This window comes from Dipodomys spectabilis, unplaced genomic scaffold, assembly GCF_019054845.1.
Source record: "Dipodomys spectabilis isolate Male_0828 unplaced genomic scaffold, ASM1905484v1 ptg000069l, whole genome shotgun sequence".
NCBI lineage: Eukaryota > Metazoa > Chordata > Mammalia > Rodentia > Heteromyidae > Dipodomys > Dipodomys spectabilis.
Window position 1 is genome coordinate 2,780,850 of NW_024870746.1, and position 25,127 is coordinate 2,805,976.

Sequence of the window (25,127 nt, forward strand, 5' to 3'; positions counted from 1 at the left end):
ATACAAAACCTTTTAGGGTAATTTACATATGGTTAACATTCTGAATCAAGAACCAAAAAGAATACTTTATGCAAAAAAGTACTTCGGTCAAGTTGTTATTAAAACAATGTTTGTAGATGTCATTGTGTACAAGTATAATATAGCTGTGATTTGACATTAGTGAGCTCTAGATATCAATGATAACACCACAAGGGAATATAGATATCACTTTTGGTTGTTCCTAGATATAGTAACTGGATGAGCTCTTTTGCTCAAAGGAAAGAGCAGAATGTTGAGCAGAATGTTGCCAGGACAGGGAATAGAAAGAAGCAAAATTGAAATTTATATTCCATCTAATCTGCACTTACATTCGGGAGTAGTTCAGCAGTATATAAAATTTTATCCACTGGTACACTTACACAAACCTTCTTTAAAAAATATGAAAAGGGGCTGGGAAGGTGGCTCAGTGGTAGGGTGCTTGCCTTGCATGCATGAGGCCCTGGGTTCAATCCCTCAGCACCACATAAGCAGAAAAAGCAAAAATAGTGCTGTGGCACAAGTGGTAGAGTACTAGCCTTGAGCTGAAGGGCTAAGGGACAGCGCACAGGCAAGTCCCACAACTGACAAAAAAAATACTACGAAAAGGCCATATGAGAATGTGGGAAGATAATGGAGAAATCCAAGTATTCAAAGATAATGGTAAAAAGCCAAGTATTCAAAGAATTGTTTACAAATCAGGAATGTTTGCTTGAGTCCCACACCTCCAATTCTACTCTCTCCTCCTCTAAATTTCAACTGGCTCATTCATGAAAAACAGAAATGAATAGCATCTAATGACACTACTATTCATCAAGGACTTTCTGTGTGTTAAGGTTCAGATCCCATACTTGAAGTACATTAACCTATTTAATCTTCATAAAGACTTGTTCTTATGTTACCATAATTGATTTACAAATGAGTTTTAATATTGTGCTTAAGATTTTGGAGAGCAATTAAAGGAAGTTTTACAGGAATGCTCAGCAAACAGATATTTCAGAAGAACATAATGGCAACATTCAAAAGGAAGACATAGGGTATGACTGATTGATAGGTAGAAAATGAGTTAGGAAGAAATCCCTATCACATAGAGGTGATGATAGGTATCAAATTTGGGTGTTAGTAGAATGTATGATGTAAACAGGAATAGTTTCTTACTGAATTTGGCTTATTTCATTTACCATCTCCAGTTCTATCCATTTTTCCCCAGAAATGACATAATAATTTTACTCTTCTTTGTGGCTGAATAACTCAGTGTGTGTGTGTGTGTGTGTGTGTGTGTGTGTGTGTGTGTGTGTGTGTGACATTTTCTTTATCTAATCATTGGTTTGGGACAAATAGTATGGTTCTATAACTTGGCTTATTGTGATGAGTACTGCCATAATAATGGATGCTTAGATATTTCTCTTGTATGTGATTTACATTCTTTTGGATTTATACCCCCAAATGTCAGAACAAGACAATATGATGGTTATATGTTTAGTTTCTTGAAGAACCTTCATATATATATTGGCAGTGACTTAAATATGGTTTTTAGTCCTAAAAACGATACTTGTAAACAAAGAGATTTTAGGGAGAAACCACTTGGTGGGGAAATAAACATTTGAAGGGGGAGAAGATGATAAGAAGATGAAAATTAGATATGTACATTATAGTTACATATATGAAAGTAGCATGATGAAAGCCACCAAAATATGTTTGAAGGAAAGGAAGAGGTATAAAAAGTAATATAGGTGAAATGAATTGGCTCAAAGTATGTTGTATACCTGCAGTAACACAATGAAATCCCTTTGTACAATTAGATATGCTAACAAAAATAAAATGAAATACAGGAAAAAAAAGATTGGACTGATAAGAAAGTCTCACGTGGCACAGTTTATGGGTTGGGTAGAAAGTAAAAGCAACTATTCAAGTGATGCTCAGCATCATGAACAGAGGTAGTGTTGAAATCTGATAAGGTGCAAGCTTAAATCTGCCAATCCCAATGTTGGTTCACTTGAAATAAGACAAAAAGTAGGTAAGCCTGTTCTTTTCTGTCTCAAAGCCAAAGTAGAATGTGTAGAAATAAAGTTAAACAGAAGATCTGTTTTTTTTCTAATAAAACCAGTTTTGTCTTTGTTTTCACAATAGGAAAGACTGTGGCCTACTTGAAGGAACATCAGCAGACGCAATTCAATTGCAGGAGTCAAGAGAAGTTTAATATTTATACTAATATGCAATTATTTTTTCACGATATCAGAGGTTAGTTCTGACAGAGTCTACAAGAAGATTATGCTTTTCTAGGCTTTCAGTATGACAGGAGATTTCAAACTAAACATTGCTGGCATTGGGGATTGAAGACTAACAGGACAAAACAGGTATCAGTCTGAGTCCTTGTGGTACCAACTGAAGATGCATTGGAGAGGATGTAAATAGTTGGACACTTGATATATAACCTATCTCTATCTAACCTTTCCATCTCTACCTAACCATCTTTCCAATTGCCAAGTGGTTATTTCTTGACCTATTTAGCAGTTGGGGGGAAAGATAATTGATACCCAATGAACTAAATACATTTTGTATATACATTCTATCATGTAACGATCACAAAAATAAAGGTAAAGGAAGATCTACCACCTTCAAGTGTTTCCTTATGTTCCTTGGTATTTTGTTTTCTTTTGTAGTAAGACAGTTAACAAGAAATCAACTATCTCTAAAAATTTTAAATTTAAATACAGTATTGTTGACTATAGGCATTAGTATGTTGCACAGAAGAGATGAAAAACTAATTCCTGCTGAAGAATGAAAACTTTACAGCACTTGAATTACAATACTCAATTTTCTTTGTTCTCTCCAATGGTCAATGCCACTTATTTGTTTTGTCACTTGACCATTTCAGGTACCTCATGTTAGTGAAATCATACAATATTTGTACTTTATTAATTAATATTACTACTTATTAGGTTTGTCTATGTTTTATAAATGTAAGAATTCCTTTCTTTAAAGCTGTCAAACAGAACATCTATTATTCAATCCTCTGTAGGAACCACATTTCATTTACCTATCTGGCCATGTTTTCATAAGCTTTCCATAGTAAATAATGCCTTGATACACACACATTATCAAAATGAACTGCATGAAATGGAAATGAGGTTTTGTTCCTTTGATGTTTTTATTTCTTTTTTGTATTGTTTATTTGTTTATCTGTCTTGGGTAGGGTATAGGGGCACAGAAATGGAGGGACAAAGAGTGAACAAACGTAGCAGCAGCACTCACTAGAATCTATGGTAAAAATGAAAGAAACAACTTGTGAGTGGGAACAGGAGGGAAAGGGAAAGAGTGATATTGTCCAAAAAATGTCCTCTTCATCTGACTTATGAAACTATAACCCCTCCGAACATCACCTTTATAATAATATTAAAAACAACTTTAAAAACATGCAGATAGAGATACTACCTTCAGGTAGTGAGTATAATTCAGAAATGAAATAAGATGCTCTAAAATCAGTAAATTTCCAGGAAAATGCAAATCAAAACAAGGAGGTGCCTTCTCAACAGGAGGAATGTTATTTAAATATACATATATATATATGTGTGTGTGTGTGTGTGTGTGTGTGTGTGTGTGTGTGTGTATGGATACATATATATGTTACCAGGGATGTTACACTTTGGAAGGATTAGAATCTCATTTTTAAACATAGCTTAAAAATTTAAACACAGAGATAAAAGGTATTGATCATTTTTGCTAGTCCTGGGCTTGAACTCAGGGCCTGAGCACTGTCCCTGAGCTTCTTTTGCTCAAGTCTAGCACTCTACCACTTGAGCCATAATGCTATTCCTGGCCTTTTCTGTTTATGTGGTATGGAGGAATCAAACCCAGGGCTTCATGCATGCTAGGCAAGCACTCTACCACTAAGCTACATCCCCAGCCCCCAAGATATCAATCTTAATTTCTTGCTATATAATCAATAACCTGAAATCAAGTGCTTTTTCCACAATTTTCTTTCAATTTCTCTCTACTTTCCTTCTCACCTCAGTCTCTGCCTTTAATTCTAGGCATTCTAAAGAAACTTCTTCACAGTACCAAAGAAGGGAGTGGGCAAAAAGGAAGATGGAGCAACTGATCAACTGAACAGTGATATTATTGAAGTCTGAGGACTTGTTCTGCATGGGAACAACAGTAAAGGCATGGTCCACCCTGATCAGTCTCATGGTTCGCACAGCACAACTATGTTTTCTTTTCCTTAAAACCTACACCTGCCTCAATGTCAAAGCCAAACTCCACGTTTGTGACTGAGTTCCTCTTTGAAGGTTTCTCCAACTTTCAGTGGCACCACAGGTTGACCTTCTTTGTAGTGTTCCTGACATTGTACTTGCTGAATCTGTCCGGAAACATGATTATTGTGACCATTATTCGCTTGGACCGTCACCTGCACACTCCCATGTACTTCTTTCTGAGCATGCTCTCCATCTCTGAGACCGGCTACACTGTGACCATCATTCCACGGATGCTTTTTGGCCTCCTCAATCCTCAGCAGACTATTTCTTTTCAGGGCTGTGGCGCCCAGCTCTTCTTCTATCTAATGTTTGGTGCTAACAACTGCTTCTTGCTCACAGCCATGGGATATGATCGCTATGTGGCCATTTGTAAACCCCTAAGATATTCTGTCATTATGAGCAAAGCAACTTGCACCCATATACAATTTGGATCACTTGGGATTGGCCTGATCATAGCCACTGTTCATGTAACATATATGTTTAGATTGTCATTCTGTGATAAATTTGTCATCCCCCACTTCTTTTGTGATGTGAGACCCATGCTGAAACTGTCCTGCACAGATACCACTATTAATGAAATTATCAATGTTGTTTTCAGTCTCTGTGCTCTTGTTCTGCCCATGTGCCTGGTGTTCATCTCCTATGTCCTCATCATCTCCACCATCCTTAAGATTGCTTCAGCTGAGGGGCGGAAGAAGACCTTTGCCACCTGTGCCTCCCACCTCACAGTGTTCATCATCCACTATGTCTGTGCCTCTTTTGTTTACCTCAAGCCTGAGTCTGAGAGTTCCATGGAGCAGGACAGACTCATCTCAGTGACCTACACTGTCATCACCCCCCTGCTGAACCCTCTTGTCTACAGCCTGAGGAATAAGGAGGTCAGAGATGCTATGTGCAGAGTCCTAGGGCTAAAATATCTCTCATCATAACCAGGACTGTTTATTTGGGCCTTCAGTTTGTACATATATTTATACAAGTTATGTTAATTTTATGTTGCCTTCAATTATGAGATCAAAAAAAGCAAACTTGATGAATTGAGTATGAAAATAAAGTTTCCTCTTGGAATATTCATATTTCTCTGGGTTCTGCTCTACACCAGTGAGAAATAAGCAGATGTAGAATTAGGCAATGGACAAGGGTGTGTCTTTCTACTACTCCTCCCCAAGTGCACTCAGACATAATGGCACAAAACTACATAATTGCTGAGAATAGTGTTAATGATTTATAACAAGTTAGTGTCACAAAAATCCGAAAGTGTTGTAAAATACCATAACAAATAGTTCGAGCACAGGTCAAGATGAACTCTTTATTGTTGCAGTAAGTGAGGGGCTACATATGTTTCCCTATCCCAGCTTTTATTGTGCTCCTGTTTCGATAAATGCCAAGTCTGCATTACATTCAAGAAATTGTCAAAACATTAGTGGAAGACCATGTTATAAATGAATATATGTTCTCTGCCTGACTAAAATATGGAATCAAATTTGCATAAAACATGGCATAGAGCTGTACTCAGGTCTGAGAGGCTCAGATGAGAAAACTAAGACTGAAAAATAAAGATATTAATAAGTTGAATTTTTAAAAAAGACAACAAAGCATTAAAGAGGATAGAATAGAATGAGCTAAGTTAAAGTAGAATGCTTTTTGTAGAAGTGACCTAAGCTCTCTGAAATGACATTATATACATAAATGTTTTACATTCAACTTTCATGATATGTTTTAATGAACAGAAGATTGAAGATTTACTTGTGACTGTAACATGAAATTCCTAAGCCTGCCATGGTTAATTTTCAGAAGTTTCATGGATCCTTTTAACTCTTTATCTAGTTCAAAATGAAATTTCATGGCTGTACTTTATAAAAGGTGAAAGTAGGTTTCTGGTTCAAGGAAGAATCCTCTTTCTCATCTTGCCCTACATCTGGGAACACTCATTCACACTGAGCCAGGAAGTTTGTATCACATACAGAATCTACCAGATTTATGGCATGACCCTGAAAAGGCAGATATCATCTATGAAAGTGTTTTCATATTACTTTCATGTAAGTTAACATAGGTTAGTTTGAGAAAAAGGAAAAGAAAACAAATGAAAGAAACTAGCATGTGATGGCACCAGGTGCTAGTGGCTCATGCCTAGCTACTCGGGAGGCTGAAATATGGAGATTGAGGTTTAAAACAAGCCTGAGTAGTAACATTTGTGCAGTAATGTTTGTGAGCTTCTTATCTCCAGATAACAACCAAAAAGCCAGAAATGAGTTATTGCTTAAGTGGTAGAGTGCTAGCTTTGAGCAACAAGTTCAGGGACAATGCCCAGGCCCTGAGCTCAAGCCCAAGGACCTGCATCAAAAAAAAAAAAAATTAAATCAGGTTTATTAAGCTCTTGTTACAGTGACTCAATTCATTGCAATTTTATCTTTTTCTTTTATTGTGAAAATACCATACAGAGGAGTTACAATTATATGGGCAAGGTAATGAGTACATTTCTTATCAAGCATTGTTGCCTCTTCCTTTGTTTCCCCTTCCCATCCCACCTTCACCCCCCCACCCGATCCTTCCCCCCCACCCCAAAGTTGTAAAGTTCGTTTTTCAACATAACCAACTTGTACATCTCATTGTTGCAATGGGTCCACCTGTATCCCTATTTAAACGATTTGTTTTTCCCTTCCCCTCCACAAATTATACCAACTGCAATTTTATCTTTATAGGACTGTTTAAAAATAAAAGTTTGTATTCTTTTTTCCTCAGAATCTATGAAGTGTTATTTCCTTTTTTCTTTGTTTCCCTTCGTTTTTTTAAACAGTTCATGATATCCAACATAGGAAGATTATGGTTTTACTGTCAAGTAGAAGTCTCAAAGTGTAATGTTACAAATTAAAATTTTGAAATGATATTGGGTGAAGGGTGAGCAAGGGGTCCAACTTTAGTTATCTGCACATCCAATTCTCCCAGATCCATTTGTCAAAGAGGCTATGTTTTCTTGAATTTGTATTTGTCAAAAGTTAGTTGGCTGCAGTAGTGTGGATTTATTTATGGGTCTTTTAGTCTGTTCTGACAGTCTTTGAGTCTGTTTAGTGCCAGTTCCAACTTGTTTCTGTTATTGTAGTTTTATAGTATAATCTGAAGTCTGAAAATGTGACATTTCAGCATTTTTTTTTTCCTCAAGATTGCTTTGCTATTTGAGACCTTGTGCCTTTCCATACAAATTATAGGATGTTGGGCTGGGAATGTGGCTCAGTGGTAGAGCACTTGCCTTGCATGCATGAGGCCCTGGGTTCAATTCCTCAGCACCACATAAGCAAAAAGAAAAAAGCCGGAAGTGGCACAGTGGTTCAAGTGGTAGAGCGCTAGCTTTGAGCTGAAGAGCTGAGGGACAGCGCCCAGGCCCAGAGTTCAGGCCCCACAACCGGACCCAAAACAAACAAACAAACAAAAAAACCCCAACAAATTATAGGATGCTGTTGTTGGTGGTGGTGGTCATGGGGCTTGAACTCTGGGCCTGAGTGCTGTCCCGCAGCATTTCAGCTCAAGGCTAGTACTCTATCACTTGAGCTACAGTGTCACTTCCCGTTTTTCTGGTGGTTTATTGGAGATAAGAGTTTCATGGACTTTCCTGCCAGGGCTGGCTTTGAACTGTGATCCTCAGTCTTAGCCTCCTGAATATCTTAGGATTACAGGCATGAGCCACCAGCACCCAGCTTATAGGAATTTTTTAAATCTCTGCCAAGAATGACATTGGGTTTTTAATAGACCTTTCATTAAATTTGTAAACTGTCTTTGGCAATATTATGTTACGAGACTTTTTATTTAAAGCATCAGAGCATTGGTTGTTCTTGTGTGTCCATAATAGCAGAGATTCACACATACTGAAGCCCCACTTGAGAATTGCTCCTTGGAATTTTCCACACAAGAAGACACATGCCACAAGGTCTTATACTTCCTTCCCTGGACCCTGGAGAAGTGAACAAAAAGCATTATGGATCTTAGCAAAACCAAAGCTAACCTTAAGAGGGAAAATTCACCTTTGTACCCCAGAGATTGTTTCTAATAACTTAGACAACTCCTACTCGCAAATGTTACACTCAGGATTGGCAAAGGAGCTGCTTCAGTAACGAGGTCCCCAGGCACTTTGCTGTTTAGATTGTGTCTTCTTCCATTAATCATTTGGGAATAGTAAATAGCATTGGAAAACAGGTGACTAGCATTTTGAACAGAAGTTTGTTACCTTATTAAGAAGAATACCCGACTCCCAGTGAGAGCTCTGTGACTCACAAGTTTCTTTCAGAAGGTAGATGATGAAAATCAGAAGAATTATGCAGTTTCTATCCTTCAATTTGATTTCAGTCACAGAAATGAGATAGTCATTATTCCCTTTCCATCTAAACAGTAAGTTTAATGCATGACATTCTGGATAGTGTCTTGACTAGGTAACTGCTAATAAACCATAGCTTACTTAAGAAATTTAGTGACCTGAAAGAAGAAAAGTCATGAACTGTTTAGGAAAATATCAGTGTTCTATAACGTGATCTAAAATGAAGTGTTTGGTTTTAATAATTTTATGGGCCTTGGCAACATAACTATTAGTTAACTATCTAATATATGCAGCCAAATGTCTAGGGTAGTATGTAAGACCCAAGCTTCTGCTCAACTTTTCATAAGATACAGGAAACATGATATCACTTTTTTATATATCAGGACAGGAGAGCTTACTAGAACATACTATCAGCTATTGCATAGCCAGTGAGAGTCTTTTAAAGAAGAAGAATATATTCTCTCATCAAAAGAATATGACCTTTAAGAATCTGGAAAACCATCATATTGCATTGTGACATTAAATTATGCTGGTGATGTGATTTCATTAATTGAATAGTGAAACATCATGTTCCTAATTTACAAGAGTTCCAGTAAAGTGAAGGAAAAGAAGAATCTGGAAAACTAGGTAATTGAGTTGTATAATATAAAATCAAGGGATATAAAATGCTTAAACAGCCTTTAATTGGGTCTCTACTAAAGTCTGTTAAGGAATACAAGAACCATGTGTACAAAGACCATCTCTACCATTTTTCTCTCCCTAGAACTGGCACAGTACTAACACATTGTAACTACTGAACACATTAAACAGCAGAAGAAACTGATTTTCATGAAAAATAGGTTTTCTAAATAAAATTCTATAAATTTTTGAGTTAAATAACCCAAAATATAGTGTAAGTAAAAAAATTAGGAAGTAACATGGTTATTTTCTGTTTCTAGGGAAAAGCATAATTAGTACATTCATTTAGGATTAGGCCAAGGACAGATCATGTTTTGCTTTGTGGGCCATTTATTGGAATGAACATAAAGACAATAAAAACTTCGAAATTAAAAATCATGTGATGGTTTTTGCTTTTTGTTGGTCTTTAGATTCTCTGTTGTTTTTCTCTTGCCTTTTCCTTCTTACCTTGGTTTCCCAGAATCTACATGAACAAACCTGTTCTTGGCACTTATTTGGATGTGTCAATCCACTTTTCACCCTTTACTGGTTATTCTCTTAGAATTTTCCACCTGGTGGTCCAGGCAAAACATTTCTTAGGGTGCTTATAATATTCTGCTGACTGACAGTCTGGATGAGAAATATAAACAGATAGGTCTTCTGGTCAATAGAATGGAGTTAAGTTTTTAAAACCATGTGTTTTAATTTCAGTGTATGTAAGGGCAATGAAACTATGATTTGACATTAGGGGGCTCCAGCTATCAGCTATACACAGCAAGGGATCTGGACATTACTTCACAGTTCTCCTAGCTATAGTAATTAGGTTTGCTCTTCTGATGCAAGGAAGCAGAAAATGTGGAGCATTACCATGATAAGGATTAGGATTAGGATCAAATTGCAACAGAGTACAATCTGATTGATGCACATGCATCAATCACTTAGTTTAAAGTTCTTAAAGATCATATGAGAACGTGGAGAGGAATGGCAAAACCCAAAGTCAAGTTTCAGTATTCAAAAGATTATTTACAAATCCAAGATTGTTTCCTTGAATTGCCCATCTTCAATCCAACTCTTCTATGACAAATTGAAACTGACTGATTCATGAAAACTGAAAAAGAGTAACAACTAATAAATACATTATTCATTAAGTACTTCCTGTGTATCATGGTTCAGGTCATATATTTCAAATGTATTATACCATTGATCTTCATGACAATTTAACATACTACCAAAACCTCTTTAGAAATACTGTACATGTATGAAAGTAGCATGCTTAGAGAAGCAGTGAGGAAATTTATGAAGCAGTGCTCGGCAAAGAGATATTTCAGGAGAACATATGATAACATTCGAAAGGAAATCATAGGACATGGCCAACTGAAATGAGGAAAAGTAATTAGAAGGCAATCACAGTAGCAGAGGGGTGTTGTTGGGTATGGAATTTGGGTGCTGGTAAATGTATAAAGAAAATAGGATTCATTTTTTTTCGAGCTTGGCTTATCTCACCAAGAATCATGATCTCCAGTTCTACAAATAACTTAATAATTTTCACCTTTCTTTATGGTTGAATATTTCCTCATTGCAGAATATTTTGTTTTCTAATTATTGATGGCTAGACAATGAGTCTGATTCCATATCATGAAAAGTGTGAATAGTGTTATTACAATCATAGGTGTATCTCTCTTGTATGTGAATTTTTTTTGGATATATCCAAGAGTCACACAGCAGGATCATATGGTAGGTCTATTTTCAGTTTTCTTTTTTTTTAACTTTTTCTTTTTTGGTCAGTTGTGGGGCCTGAACTCTGGGCCTGGGCACTGTCCCTCAGCTCTTCAGCTCAAGGCTAGGGCTCTACCACTTGAGCCACAGCGCCACTTCTGGCTTTTTCTGCTTATGTGGTGTTGAGGAATTGAACCCAGGGCCTTATGCATGCAAGGCAAGCACTCTACCACTGAGCCACCTTCCCAGCCCCTATTTTCAGTTTTCTTGAGAACCATAATATGGACTTTGATAGTGAATCAAATGTGGAATCTAGTTCCAAAAACTGTAACAGTATGGCATGTTTGTAAAAGACAGACTATTTTGGGGGAAGAAACCACTTGGTGGGGAAAGAGAAAATAGAGAATTACTGGAAGTTGGATATTATAGACATATACTGTACATGTATGAAAGTAGTAAATGGAAGTTATAAAAACCTGATTAAATGAATACCAAGATATGTATTCAAAAACTTTTTTTCTTTCATGTGATTGTTTCTAATACATTTATAAGATTATTTCTTTGTTGCTTTGTATGTCCCTCCCCCACGTTATAACCTCTGCTTTCACTGTATTTGATGTTGGTATAATTTGTGGAGGGGAAGGGAAAATCAAATCGTTTAAATAGGGATACAGGTAGACCCATTGCAACAATGAGATGTACAAGTCGTTATGCCAAAAAACGAACTTTACAACTTTGGTGGGGGGCAGGGGGTAGGAGGATTGGGTTAGGGGGTGGGGAGACCATGGGAAGGGATAGGAAGGGGAAACAAAGAAGGAGGCTACAACTTGATAACAAATGTACTCATTATCTTGCCCATGTAATTGTAACCCTTCTGTACAGTATTTTCACAATAAAAAAAAAGAAAGTTGAAAGGAGGAAGAGACCTTAAGAAAGAATAACACAAATGGAGGTAATTTGATGAAAGCACATGATTTATGTTATAAACAACAATGAATCCTCTTTTTCACAATTATTTGTTCTAAAACTGCAAAAGGTAACATGAACATCAGAAAAAGGAAAGGTGTTGGAGGAGACACTTCCTTTGAAATATACAGAAAGGAAAAGAAAGATATTCCATTGATTCTCAGATTTGTAAGTGGAGGTAATGGTGGAAACCTAGCTAAGATACAAGGTTAAATTAGCCTAGAAGAGGCCTTCAAGACAAGTTCACTGGAGTAAGACAATAAGGAACCAACTTCTTCCTACCATTAACCCAGCATAGAATGTAGAAATGAAGTAAACTACACAAATGGTCTTTTTTGAGAAAATAAATTTTCTCTTTGCTGTCACATGAGAAAAAACTCGGAGCCTTCTTGAAAGACATCATCAGGTTCAATGCAGACTCTTCCTTTCTGTGGCAGGAGTCAAATAGATAAGCTTAACAGCCATACTGCCTTAACTAATTATTTTGCATGATATTAGAGGAAAATCCCGACATGATCCATGAGAAGAATCGACAAGAGACGTGCTCTCTTTTCTAGTCTTTCAAGATGGCAGTGGATGATGGGGTACTGGGCAGGGATAACTATGATTCCAGGAACTAGATAGGAGAGAACATGTACGACAACGGGCATTGACTAGTGTTGTAGAGTAGAAAGGATATCAGCCTAGACATCTATTCTCTTTTATTAGGTCATTGTTTAGTCATTCTTTCAGGTACTAATTTAAGATGTGTTGAAGAGGATCAAAGGCATAGTGCCAAATATGAATCTCAAAGTGTTGAGATTCTGACTTAAATTCAGGAATGGTATAGGATGCTCAATAATACTATTTCTCAGGGAAATGCCAATTGAAACAACAGGGAATAACTCTCAACAGTCAATGGACATTATTCTTATGAAAGTTTACATTTTACAAATGTTGGAAGGTTTGGAGCACTGCTTTTAAGATATCTTAAAAAATGTAATGGTACAACTACAATGTTATCTAGAAATTACAGTTTCTTGTCTTATAATCAATACTTGAAACAAAGGTAGCAATTTCCACAATTTCTTTCAACTTTTTTCTACATTTTCTCTCATCTCCATCTCAGTCCTAAAGATCTTAAGGTAATTTGTTTACTGTACCAAAAAGTGAATGGGCAAAAAAGAAGACTACTAAGTAAATGATCAACAGCTGGCCACTGATGTTCCTGGAGTCTGGAAATTTTGTTTGGATGAATACAAACTTAATTAAAGGAATGGTCCATTCTACCCTGTTTCATGGTTCACGTAGCACCCCTGTTATTTTTTCTCCCTTTTTCCAGATTCATCAAACATATCCCTGCTACAATGTCAAAGCCCAACTCCACTTTCCTGACTGAGTTCCTCTTTGAAGGTTTTTCCAACTTTCAGTGGCACCACAGGTTGACCTTCTTTGTGGTGTTCCTGACATTGTACCTGCTGACCCTGTCCGGAAACGTGATTATTGTGACCATTATTCGCTTGGACCGTCACCTGCACACTCCCATGTACTTCTTTCTGAGCATGCTCTCCATCTCTGAGACCTGCTACACTGTGACCATCATTCCACGGATGCTTTTTGGCCTCCTCAGCCCTCAGCAGACTATTTCTTTTCAGGGCTGTGCTGCCCAGCTCTTCTTCTATCTAATGTTTGGTGCTAACAACTGCTTCTTGCTCACAGCCATGGGATATGATCGCTATGTGGCCATCTGCAACCCCCTAAGATACTCAGTCATCATGGGTAAGACAGCCTGTCTCTACTTGGCATCTGGGTCACTGGGAATTGGCCTGGGCATAGCGACTGTCCAGGTAACTTCTGTGTTTGGCCTGCCCTTTTGTGATGGCTTTGTCATTTCTCATTTTTTCTGTGATGTGAGACCCCTGCTGAAGTTGTCCTGCACAGACACCACTGTCAATGAGATTATCACTTTGGTTATCAGTGTCTGTGTTCTTGTTCTGCCCATGTGCCTGGTGTTCATCTCTTATGTCCTCATCATCTCCACCATCCTTAAGATTGCTTCATCTGAGGGGCGGAAGAAGACCTTTGCCACCTGTGCCTCCCACCTCACAGTGGTCATCATCCACTATGGCTGTGCCTCTATTGTCTACCTCAAGCCTAAGTCTCAGAGTTCCGTGGGGCAGGACAGACTCATCTCAGTGACCTACACTGTCATCACCCCCCTGCTGAACCCTGTTGTCTACAGCCTGAGGAATAAGGAAGTCAAAGATGCTCTGCGCAGAGTCCTGGGGCTAAAAATCCTCTCTCCTTAATCAGGGTTGTTTATTCAGTGATTTTAATGAGTTTCTAGATATATATTGAACTCGTGAATTCTATGGTACCTTTAATTACAACTTTGAGAAAAGAAGGCTGGTTTAAATGATTGTAAAACAAGAATCTTCCTTTTGGAATAATTCTACTTCTCTGGAGCAATGAGAAAATGGATAGGCATGCACTGAAGGCAGTGGATAATTATTTTCAAATACACACATACAAACTTGCACAAAACTACACACATTTTGGGAATACTTTTAGGTATGTACATAATTATGTGACCTATGTGAGAATACTTTTAAGTTTGTTTTTTTTTTTTGGGTCCGGTTGTGGGGCCTGAACTCTGGGCCTGGGTGCTGTCCCTCAGCTCTTCAGCTCAAGGCTAGCACTCTACCATTTGAGCCACTGCGCTACTTCCAGCTTTTTTCTTTTTGCTTATGTGGTGCTGAGGAATCGAACCCAGGGCCTCATGCATGCAAGACAAGCGCTCTACCACTGAGCCACCTTCCCGGCCTACTTTTAAGTTTTTAAACAGATATGATGGCACACACACATTCCAATAGGGTTATGGAACCATCATAATGAATAACTTTGAATACTTCTGAGGTAGAAATCTTTATTGTTGTTGAGGGTGTCAAATTTGCAACCATTCTATTCAGTAAAGACGTACATATGCCTCTCTTCTCCAGGCTTTCTCATGTTCTTGTTTTGATACTTGTCAAAATTGCACCATGACCAAGAAATCAAAATATTTGAAATATGTCTCTGGGTGGATACTTCTTCCCTGTCTGGAAGTATGGAATCAAATGTTTGAAAAACAATAAGCATCCGCTACACCTGAGATTCAGTTGAGTCATCCCCAATTCTGAGATGTTCAATTCAGAAAACTCAAACTGAAAGATAATGGGCTGAAAAGTTGAATTTTTAAAAAATTACACTCCAGCATTAAAATGGATAAAGGCCAGAACAGGCCAAGGAAAAGCAGAGCACCTTTTGAGGGTAGACCTAAGCTCTCTGAAATAATACATACATAAGCCTTATAAATTCAAGTTTTATAATGCTTATTAACGAACAAAAGAAGACTGTTGTGGTTAATTTTCAGAAGTTTCTCTTTTTTTTTTGTCGGTCATGGGGCTTGAACTCTTGGCCTGGGTGCTGTCTCTCAGCTCTAAAGTTCAAAGTGAGTGCTCTACCACTTGAGCCATAGCACCACTTGCAGTTTTCTGGTGGTTTATTGGAGATAAGAATCTCATGGACTTTCCTGTCCGGGCTGGCTTTGAACTGTGATACTCAGATCTCAGCCTCCTGAGTAACTAGGATAACAGGCGTGAGCCACTGGCACCCAGCCAGAAGTTTCTTTAAATCTCCATTCAAAACAGCATTTCATGTCTGCCCCACATAGAAGGTGGAAGTAGATGTCCGGTGCAAGGGATGATTGTCATTGTCATCCATCCACCACTCTAAGGAACATTCAGGCACATTCTGCATCAAAAATTACATATGGCATCCAAAACCCACTTGATCGCATAGCATGGCCTTGTAGGGGCATGACATCATCGTGAAAGTGTCATCAAATCATCACTATGTAAATTAACACAAGCTGCTTTGGGGAAAACGGGGGGTGGTCAATGGCATGTGAACTATGATCCAGATTAAAAGATAGCTTTGTTTAAAGTTCTAGATCTTCAGAAATGTAAGCCTGTAGATTTCAAGAAATGATAGTGTCAATCCATGTCTGTGAGGATGGTCAAAACACAACTCAAGAGTATTTTCCTCAGCAAGTCCTTTGACTCCACTTCAAAGATGTTGAATAAACAAATGCCTGATAGTTCAATGAAATGCCATGTCCTCTCTGCAGATGAGTTTGGTAGGTATTATCTACTTCCATATTGCCTTTTCAGGATCTATACATGTCTACCCCAGGGGCTAGGAGAGCCAGGGGTCTCAGTGAGTCTTCTTCAGGAATTCTTTCTAATGTAGCTGTTTTCTTCACTTTCATGCTGTCTTTTCTAGGAAAGTTTGCTGCCAGTGATTTGTTTTTTTCAGTGCATTTCCTGTCTGGAGACATATATGAAGAGCTCTGAGGGCCATATCTCTCATGTGAGGCATCTAAGAATGTACTGTGACTGCGTCTCATTTCAGTTGGTTTCCCCACATGCTTCCTTCTTCATGCCCACGTGTAATGCTGAAAGCCTTCCATAATATTTCTGTGCTCAAGTCTATGTCTCAGTCCCTTTCTTGAGTTCCCTGTCTGTACAGTTGGAGAACATTATGTATAAAGCAATAATTGACAAGACAATTGATTACATGTTTATTATATATTCTGTGTAAGAATGTAATGCCTTCACCGTTAGCTTTATTAAGCTATACTTAGGGTGACTCAATTTAGTTGTGAGGAACAGGTTCTTTTTTTAAAGAACTGATTAAAAATCTTAAAAGTTTATTTTCTCAGAATTCATTAAAAAAACTTTCTTTCTGGTATTGTGGATTTATTTCTTTTCTAGTACTTGACACGGAACCCAAACTTTGCACAGGATAAGCAAGTTTTCTACCACTAGTTTAACCCCTTAAGGCAAGAGGTCTTTTGTTTGTTTGTCTTCTGAAGCTTGTGCATGAGTAGTTTCACACCAGTGCCATCCAATGCTACTATACTGCAGAGACTGAGAGTTGGCCTCTGTTTTTCCAATTTTCAAGAAAGAAAAAGGAAAATACTTTTTAAAATAATAGTGTTTGAGGAAACATGTGTGCGATGAAAGGTTTGCCTGGGAACGCTTTGGAGGTTGATGAGGCACTACAGGAAATATGGACTCGGTAAATCACTGTGTAGACCAGGACAAATAACCTCAGGACAAAAGAGAGCTCCACTTGCTGGGGCTGGAGTATTTAAGGAACCATGGTGCAGGTAAATCTTCTTTGCACAACAGGAAGCTTCACTTGTAGTGTTACAGGGGTGGTCTAGAGCTCATCAATTACTACGGAATGAAAAGAGGGATTAAGCATAGCCCTCTTTATGACTCAGTCTCCAAACATGTTTACTAGGTCAATCTTTGTCCCGAGTCTCCTGGAGGCAGCAAGTAGCATTTGTGCCTTTCATTGGACACAGGTAAGTAGCATCTGTCTTGATTTTCAGATAACCCATCACTAACTCATGGGAACTCATAAGCACTTGTAGTGGCTAATATGGAAGAGCCAAGTTGCTTAGTATTCAAGCCTCAACCAGAATTATAGGTCTACAGATAAATCAAAGGTGTCAGATGAGGCTACATGAGTGGATCAAGGATTACTTTTTTTCATTGTCTTTATAATATACTCCTTCTCTGGCATAGGCAGAAAATATTATGTATATACATACATATTCTAGTAAAGATGTCTTTATGAATGGCAATCCTGAAGATCCACAGCATATTGGGGTCCTATTTGTTTGTCCCACGTTCTATCTGGAATAGAATATGAATGACTATCAAGAAACAAAGAGGAAAAAAGCAAAGGCAAAAAACAAACTTGGAATTTAGATATACAGAAGAGCACACCAAAGGCAGTGAATAGTGTGTGCAGCATGAAATACAGCAGGTGCTTCCACTGCTTGAGGGAAGACCACTGAGCTTCTGTGCCTGGATAAGTATGACCTCTCTGTGACTCACAGAGTATTAAGTGACCCCTATCTGCCCTGAAGGGAGCCCAGAGACCAACTTGTTCAACCTCTTTTTAGTCTATTCATAAAAAAAAATGAATAGAATCTCAGAGCCTGGCAAGTAACTGAATCCAATCCTGCAGCTAGTTAGTAGCTGTTAATCGAGTGACAAACTCATACATATTTTTAGGCTATAGATACATATTTAAATCTGTTTTAGATATGGAAAATGAGATAGAGTCCATTTAAGCATGATGATTTGGCAAGGCTGAAAGCTGGGACCAAAGAGAAGTAAAACTCCAAAGAGAAGTAAAACTCATATAGATATGAGGTGACCAGAGGATAGATCAAATTAAAACCATAAAAGTTCATGCACCAGAATTCAGCAACAGAACTGATAAACTTGGTTTTTCAAAAAATTTCACAAGAAGGTAGCAATTGAGTATAGCCATTCATGTACACAACATATCCTGATTAGAATTACTCCCTTCCACATCCTTCACACGCCACCCCTATTCAATTCCCCACCCATGTTATCAAGCTTCCTAGCTCCATTTTCATGTGTTTACATTGGAGTTTGTGACTGTATTCACCTGACATTTCTCTTTCCATTCATCCTGCCCCAACCTTTTCCCATTAGCTTACACACACACACACACACACACACACACACACGCACACGTGCACTTGCACACACACACAGACAGAGTCAAGACATGTTGTTTCCGTTTCCTAACATTTATTTAGTTAAACTGTCTATTAATTAACATTTATAAAGCCTCTGAGCTGTTAGCAAAATAAGTTGGCTATAGTGAATAGTACTTTGTGTACATAGGATTTCAGGTAACTTTTATTGTGTCTGGACTTGCAGTATTTCAGGTAAACTTCTAAAACTGGTATCATTGAATCATAAGGGAGTTAGTTCTATTTTTAATTCTTTGAAAAATTCCATTCTGAGTTACCTAGTGATTGCAGTAATTCATATTACTACTAACTGTCATTTAGGTTTCCTCTTTCCTTGCCAAAATTGGTTGATGTGCCTATTCTTGACTCTGGCTATTCTAACTAGAGTGAGATGGACTCTCAGTGTTGTTTTCATTTGTATTTCCTTTATGGCTAAGGATGTTGAGCATTTCCTCATGTGTTATTGGCCATTTGTACTTCTTCCTCTGTGAAGTGTCTGTTTTCTTTCTTTTCTGTTAAGGTGATGTACAGAGGGGTTACAGTAAGGTAGTAAGTACATTTCTTGTCAAACTTGTTATGCCCTCCCTCATTTTTCTCCTCTTTCCCTCCCCCAATCCCCCCAAGTTGTATAGATTATCTCTAACATATTGTCTCATGAATATCGCTGTTGCATTGATTCATATCCTTTGCCCATATATTAATTGGGTTATTGAGTCTCTGGGGAGTAATTTTTTTAATTTTTTTTATTATCTTTAAGTAGTTGTACAAAGAGGTGCTACCTAACAAAGAAGTAATGGATTCAGTGCATCTTGATGAGTTTCACCCCTTCAACATTCTCATCCCCTTTGACCCACCCCTTCCCTTACATCTCTTTTGTGGTATATACAATGGATTGCTGACTGTATTCTTCATTTGTCTACTCTTCTTCTGTTTACCACCTCTTGTAAGTACCCATTTCCTGGTTCTTATTTTGTTGGGCTTTGACTTTGTCTTTCTAAAAATTATACTATTTGAGCTTTCCCTATAGTCTGCTATATTTCAGTTAATTCATTAGTAACCACTTGCATACCACCAAATGTATTTACTTACAGATTTATACATACATTCTATCTGCCACAAATGAGGAAAACCATACAACCTTTGTTTCTCTGGGTCTGACTTATATCACTTAAATAATTTTCCAAGTCTTTCTATTTCCTTACAAATGGTATAAGACCATTCCTTCTGATAGATGAGTAAAATTCAATTGTGTATATATACCATATTTTCTTGATTCATTTATCCATTGAGGGGTATCTGAGCTCATTCCATATCTTGGCTATGGTGAATGGTGCTGCCATGAGCATGGTTATGCTGTTAGTTTACTGTAGCCTTGCTTATGATCTATTGGATAAATGTCCCAGAGAGGGATTGTTAGGTTATAAGATAGTTCTATGCTTAGTTTTTGGAAGAACCTCCATACTGCTTTCCAGAGTAGTTGAACAAGCTTATATTCCTGTCAACGGTGTATTTAAAGTTCTTTTTGACCATATCCTTGCCAGCATGTGTCATTATTTGTTTTCTTGATAATGGCCATTCTAACTGGGGTCAGGTGGAATCTCAGTGTTGTTTCGATTTGCATTGCCTTTATGGCTGGAGATGTTGAGCATTTCTTCATGTATCTATTGGTCAATTTTACTTCTAAGAAGTTTCTCTTTAAGTCATTAGACTATTTATTAATTGAATTGTAGTTTTGTTTAGGGTTTAGTTTTTGAAGTTTTCATTTTTTGAGCTCTAAGTATATTCTGGATATTAGGCCCTCATCTGATACTTAGCTGCTAAAAATTTTTCCCATTCTGTAGACTTTCTTTTCAGCTTGTTGTCTATGTCCTTTGCTGTGAAGAAACTTTTAAGCTTGATGCATCCCATTTATGAAGTCTTTCTTTGGTTTGTTATGTTTCTGTAACTTTACTTAGAAAGTTTTTTTTTTAATTTTATTTTATTTTATTTGAGAACATACTGTACAGAGGGGTTACAATTACATGGGCAGGATAATGCATACATTTCTTACCAAGCATTGGACTTAGAAAGTTTTGACCTGTGCCCAGGAGCCCTAGAGAGGGCTTAATTTTTAAGCTCCTATATATTCTGGTATTTGGTCCTTTGTTGTATATATGGCTGGTAAATATTCCCACCCCATTCTGTTGGTTGACATTTTAGTCAAATGAGTACATCTTTTGCTATACAGAAATGTTATTCCACTTCTCAATCCTGCATTCTATTTATTGAGCTATTAGAATTTTATTCAGAAGTTATTTCTCAAACCCATAAGTTCTAGTGTTTTCCCTACTCTGTCCAATAGAAGTCTCAGTTTCAAATCTTAAATTAAAGCTTTTGTTCCACTTTGAATGACAGTGATACAAAGTGAGACTTAAGGGTCCAATTTCAGTCTTCTGCATTTGGACAACCAGTTCACCCCAAACCATTGATTAAAGAGGCTATCTTTTCTTGAGCATAGATTTTGAACTGTTTCATCAAAAATCAGTTAGTTGCAGTAATTTCTATGTCATCTCATCTATTTCAGTGGTCTTCAAGACTGTTTTGTACCAGTACCAAGCTGTTTCTTTTAATGTAATTTTATAGTATAATCTCAAGATTTCTTGTCTATTCAAAGCTTGTGCTTCCATACAAATTTTGAGATGGCATTTCTTTTCTCTATGCAAAAAATGACATTGGGATTTTGATGGGAATTGCAGGGAATTAGTATATTGCCTTTGGCTATATTGTGCCATGACAATTTTTTTTGCTGGTGCTGGGGCTTGAACTCAGGGCCTGGGTGTCCCTGAACTTCTTTGTGCTCAAGGCTAGTAGTGCTCTACCACTTGAGCCACAGCACCACTTCTAACTTTTTCTGAATAATATATAAGATATAAGAGTCTCATGGACTTTCCTACCTGGACTCGCTTAGAACTGTGATCCTCAGATCTCAGTCTCCTGAGTAGCTAGGATTACAGGTGTGTGCCCCTAGCACCAACCATGCCAATTAAAACTACTTCAAACACCAGAGAATGGAAAAATTGTCCTTGTGTGTTCCTGAGGGCAGAGGTTCATGCTTACTGAAACTCTACATGGTGGTTGTTACTTCTACTCAATCATAAAGACACATTCCACAAGGTGTTTAAAATCCCTTCCTTTGACATTGGAGAAATGGACAAAAACGTGGTATGGATTCTAGCAGGACAAAAGTCAACCCTAAGAAGAAAAACTAGCTCTTTTACCCCAGAGATTGCTTGTAATAGCTTATCCAACTCCTACTCCCAAGTGGTTCTCTCAGGATCGGGAATGAGATTCCTCAGTAACAAGGTCTCCAGATACTATGTTATTTACGTTGTGTCTTCTGCCATTGTTCATTTGGGAATATTGAATATTATTTGGGAACGTGATGCCCAATATTTGGGACAGAACTTTGGTACCTTATTAAGAATCTCCAAACCAGTAGTTGGTCTTTGACACAAAGAAAGCTTCTGTTAGCAGGTGGGATGATGAAAATCTGGAGGAACTTACTGTGATATTTTCTGTCCTTCACTTTGATCCCAGATACAAGAGGAATGAGATGGTCATTATTCCTTTCCTATCTAAGTAGTACGTATTATATATGGATTTCTGGGTCATATCCAGTTTAACGATACCTACTCATAAGCATTCCTATTCCAAATCTCTGCTCAGAATACTTCTGTGACCCTGAAATAAGAAATTCCATGGACTGGTTCAGGAAAATATCATGGTGACTTAAGTATAACTTAAGTGTGACTTAAAGTGAAGTAACTAGTGGGTTTTAAATAATTTTATGACAAGCCTCTTCAAATTTTTTAGAAATATTCTATATTTATAGGTAAACAATTATACTCTATTTTTTTCAGAAGTTGAATCTCTCAGGAGCATATCCATGACTCAGTCTTCAACTCAACTCTCTATAAGTTACAAGAAACAAATAGCTGTCTGGTGAGTGTCACTTTTATGGGTAAGAATGGGAGAAGGGGTATTACTAGAGTACACAGTAAACTATCCCACACTGTGTGACAATCTGTAGAAGAAATGCAGTCTCTCATAGGAAAGAAAATGACATTCAGGAATCTGGAAATCAGATGAATGCACAGTGTAATATAAACAAGAGAGGCATAATATTCTTGAAAGACCCTGAAAGGTGGTCAAGAACCTATGCTTGCAAACATGATTGCAAAGACCATTTCTGCCATTTTTCTTTTCTCCAGTATAATACTTAGACTTTGTAACAACTGAACACATTAAATAGTAGATGAAACTAATTTTCTGGATAAAATCTTTTTCTGGGTAAAATTAAGTAAAATTTTGGGGCTATATAAATCAAACACTAGCTAAAGTTATTAAAAAACAGGAAATTTTTGTTTCTAGGGAAAGTTATCAAAAGTCCATTTTTATAGGATGGGCCAAGGCCAGATCTTTTCTTTTTTCTTCCTTTCCTTCCCTTTCCCTTTCCTTTACTTTCCTTCTCTTCCCTTAACTGGAGATTAGAGTTTCACAGGTTTTCTTTCCCAGGTGGGCTTTGAACTGTGACCCTCAGATATTAGCTTCCTGAGCAGCTAGGATTACAGGTATCAGTGACTGGTTAATTTGCTTTCTTTTATGTGTCATTTATTTGAAAGAAATAAAGGCAATACAAATTTCAAATTCAAAGACACTATCTGAATGCTGTGCATTTTGCCCATCTTTACTTTCTCTATGTCTTTCCTTCTTCACTTAATTTTCTAAGGCTTCTGTGAATAACCCTGCTCTCACCACTGTTTAAATCTGCCATTCCATTCTGTTCCCTTTACTGTTACTCAGTTAATTATTCCTGCATGGTGTTGAAGGCAAAAATAATTTCAGAGTGTTTATAATTTACAGTTGATCATCTTCTGGAGGAATGCTTCAAAAAGGATATTCCAGGCCACAGACATGAACAGGTACTCTTGTCAATAGAGTGTAATGAAGTGTAGTAAACAATGCCCATGAATTTCTGTGTATGCAAGTACAATGAAATTGTGATGTAACATGAAAAGAACTCGAGCCATCAACTACGATACAACAAAGATCTGGATATCATTTCTGCTAAGGTGAGATTTTTCTTACCCAAGGGAGGAGTAAAATATTGAGCAGTACCATGATAAGGATTAAAAACAGAGCTGAAATGTGTGTCTCCTTAATCTGTACCTATGTCGGAATAGCATTGTAGCAGTGCATACACATGACTAAAAGTTCTTAAAGAGAATGAAAAAGGCCATATGAAAACATGGAAGGTAACCTGAAAAATCTGTAAACAAATGTACTCAAAAATTTACAAATTCAGAAATATTCCCTTAAATCTCTCATTTCCAGTCCTACTCTTTTCCTCTTACAAATTTAAGCTGACTCACTCATGAAAAGTAAAAAGGAAAACAACTAATGACATTTTTATATATTAATCACTTCTTTTATGTCAAAGTTCAGGTGAAATTCTTCCAGTGCATTAGCCTATCTAATATTTATGAAGTCTTTGTCTTGTGTAACTATAATCAATTACTAAATCAGTGTGAAGACTGTGCTTAACATTTTGGAGAGCTATTGAAGGAATTTATACAGTAAGCAGAAAGTGTAAAAGAACATAATGGCTACATTCAAAGGAAAGAGCTGGGGTATGGCCAACTGAAATGAGGAAAATGGTTTAGGAGCCAATCTTAGTGGCATAGGAGTAAGGATAGGTAAGGGATGTGGGTGTGGGTAGAATGAATAATGAAATTAGGACTCTTTTATTCTCAGTTTATCTTACCGACCATCATACTCTACAGTTCTATCCATTTCCTGCAAAGGATACAATAATTACACTCTTCTTTATGGCTGAAAAATTCCCCATTGTATATATGTACCACATTTTTAATATAATCATTAATATAATCATAATAGTCTAGTTCTATATCTTAGTGCTAACATAATAATGGATGTTCAGGTACCTCTTTTGTATGTGATTTACAATCTTACAATTGTTTTTTCTGATCTTTGGCCTTGAACTCAGAGCCTGGGTGCTCTGAACTTTTATTGCTCAAGGCTAGTTAGTGCTCTATCACCTAAGCCATAGCGCCACTTCCAGCATTTTTCTGAGTGGTTTATTGGAGATAAGAGTCTCATGGGGACTTTCCTGCCCTGGCTAGCTTTGTACCATGATCCTCAGATTCCTGAGTAGCTAGGATTACCGGCGTGAGCCACCAGCACCTAGTGATTTACTAATTTACCAAGTTCTAATTTTAGTTTTTGGAGAATCTTCAAACTGATTTTCATGGTGACTAAAATATCCTAAAAATATTAAGAGTATGACACGATTGTAGAAGGGAAGATGCCACTTGGTGCAGGGAAGGGGAAAAGAAAGACTGACAGCAGGGTAAATAATACAGATGTATATTAAGTATGGTGGAAATAGCATATTGAAAGGCCCAAACCGTGTTTGAATGCAGGGTTTGAAGAGGATGAGGGGAAAACGTAAGATAAAGTTAACCAAATTGGAGAAAATTGGTAAAAAAAAATACCTTCTATGCGTTTGTTAAAGTTCACAATGAAGCCTCTTAGTGCATCTACTTGTGCT

General features: G+C 37.4%; 2 protein-coding genes across 2 annotated transcripts; both read left to right on the forward strand.

The window, feature by feature from the left end:
- Positions 1-4,258: 4,258 nt before the first annotated feature.
- LOC122109560 (olfactory receptor 10J4-like) lies at positions 4,259-5,200 on the forward strand. The gene has a single exon (XM_042682026.1). It carries the CDS (start codon positions 4,259-4,261, stop codon positions 5,198-5,200), a length of 942 nt encoding a protein of 313 aa, XP_042537960.1.
- Positions 5,201-13,259: 8,059 nt separating this feature from the next.
- LOC122109209 (olfactory receptor 10J3-like) lies at positions 13,260-14,201 on the forward strand. Its single transcript, XM_042681462.1, has one exon. The coding sequence runs from the start codon at positions 13,260-13,262 to the stop codon at positions 14,199-14,201; it is 942 nt and encodes a 313-aa protein (XP_042537396.1).
- Positions 14,202-25,127: the final 10,926 nt, after the last annotated feature.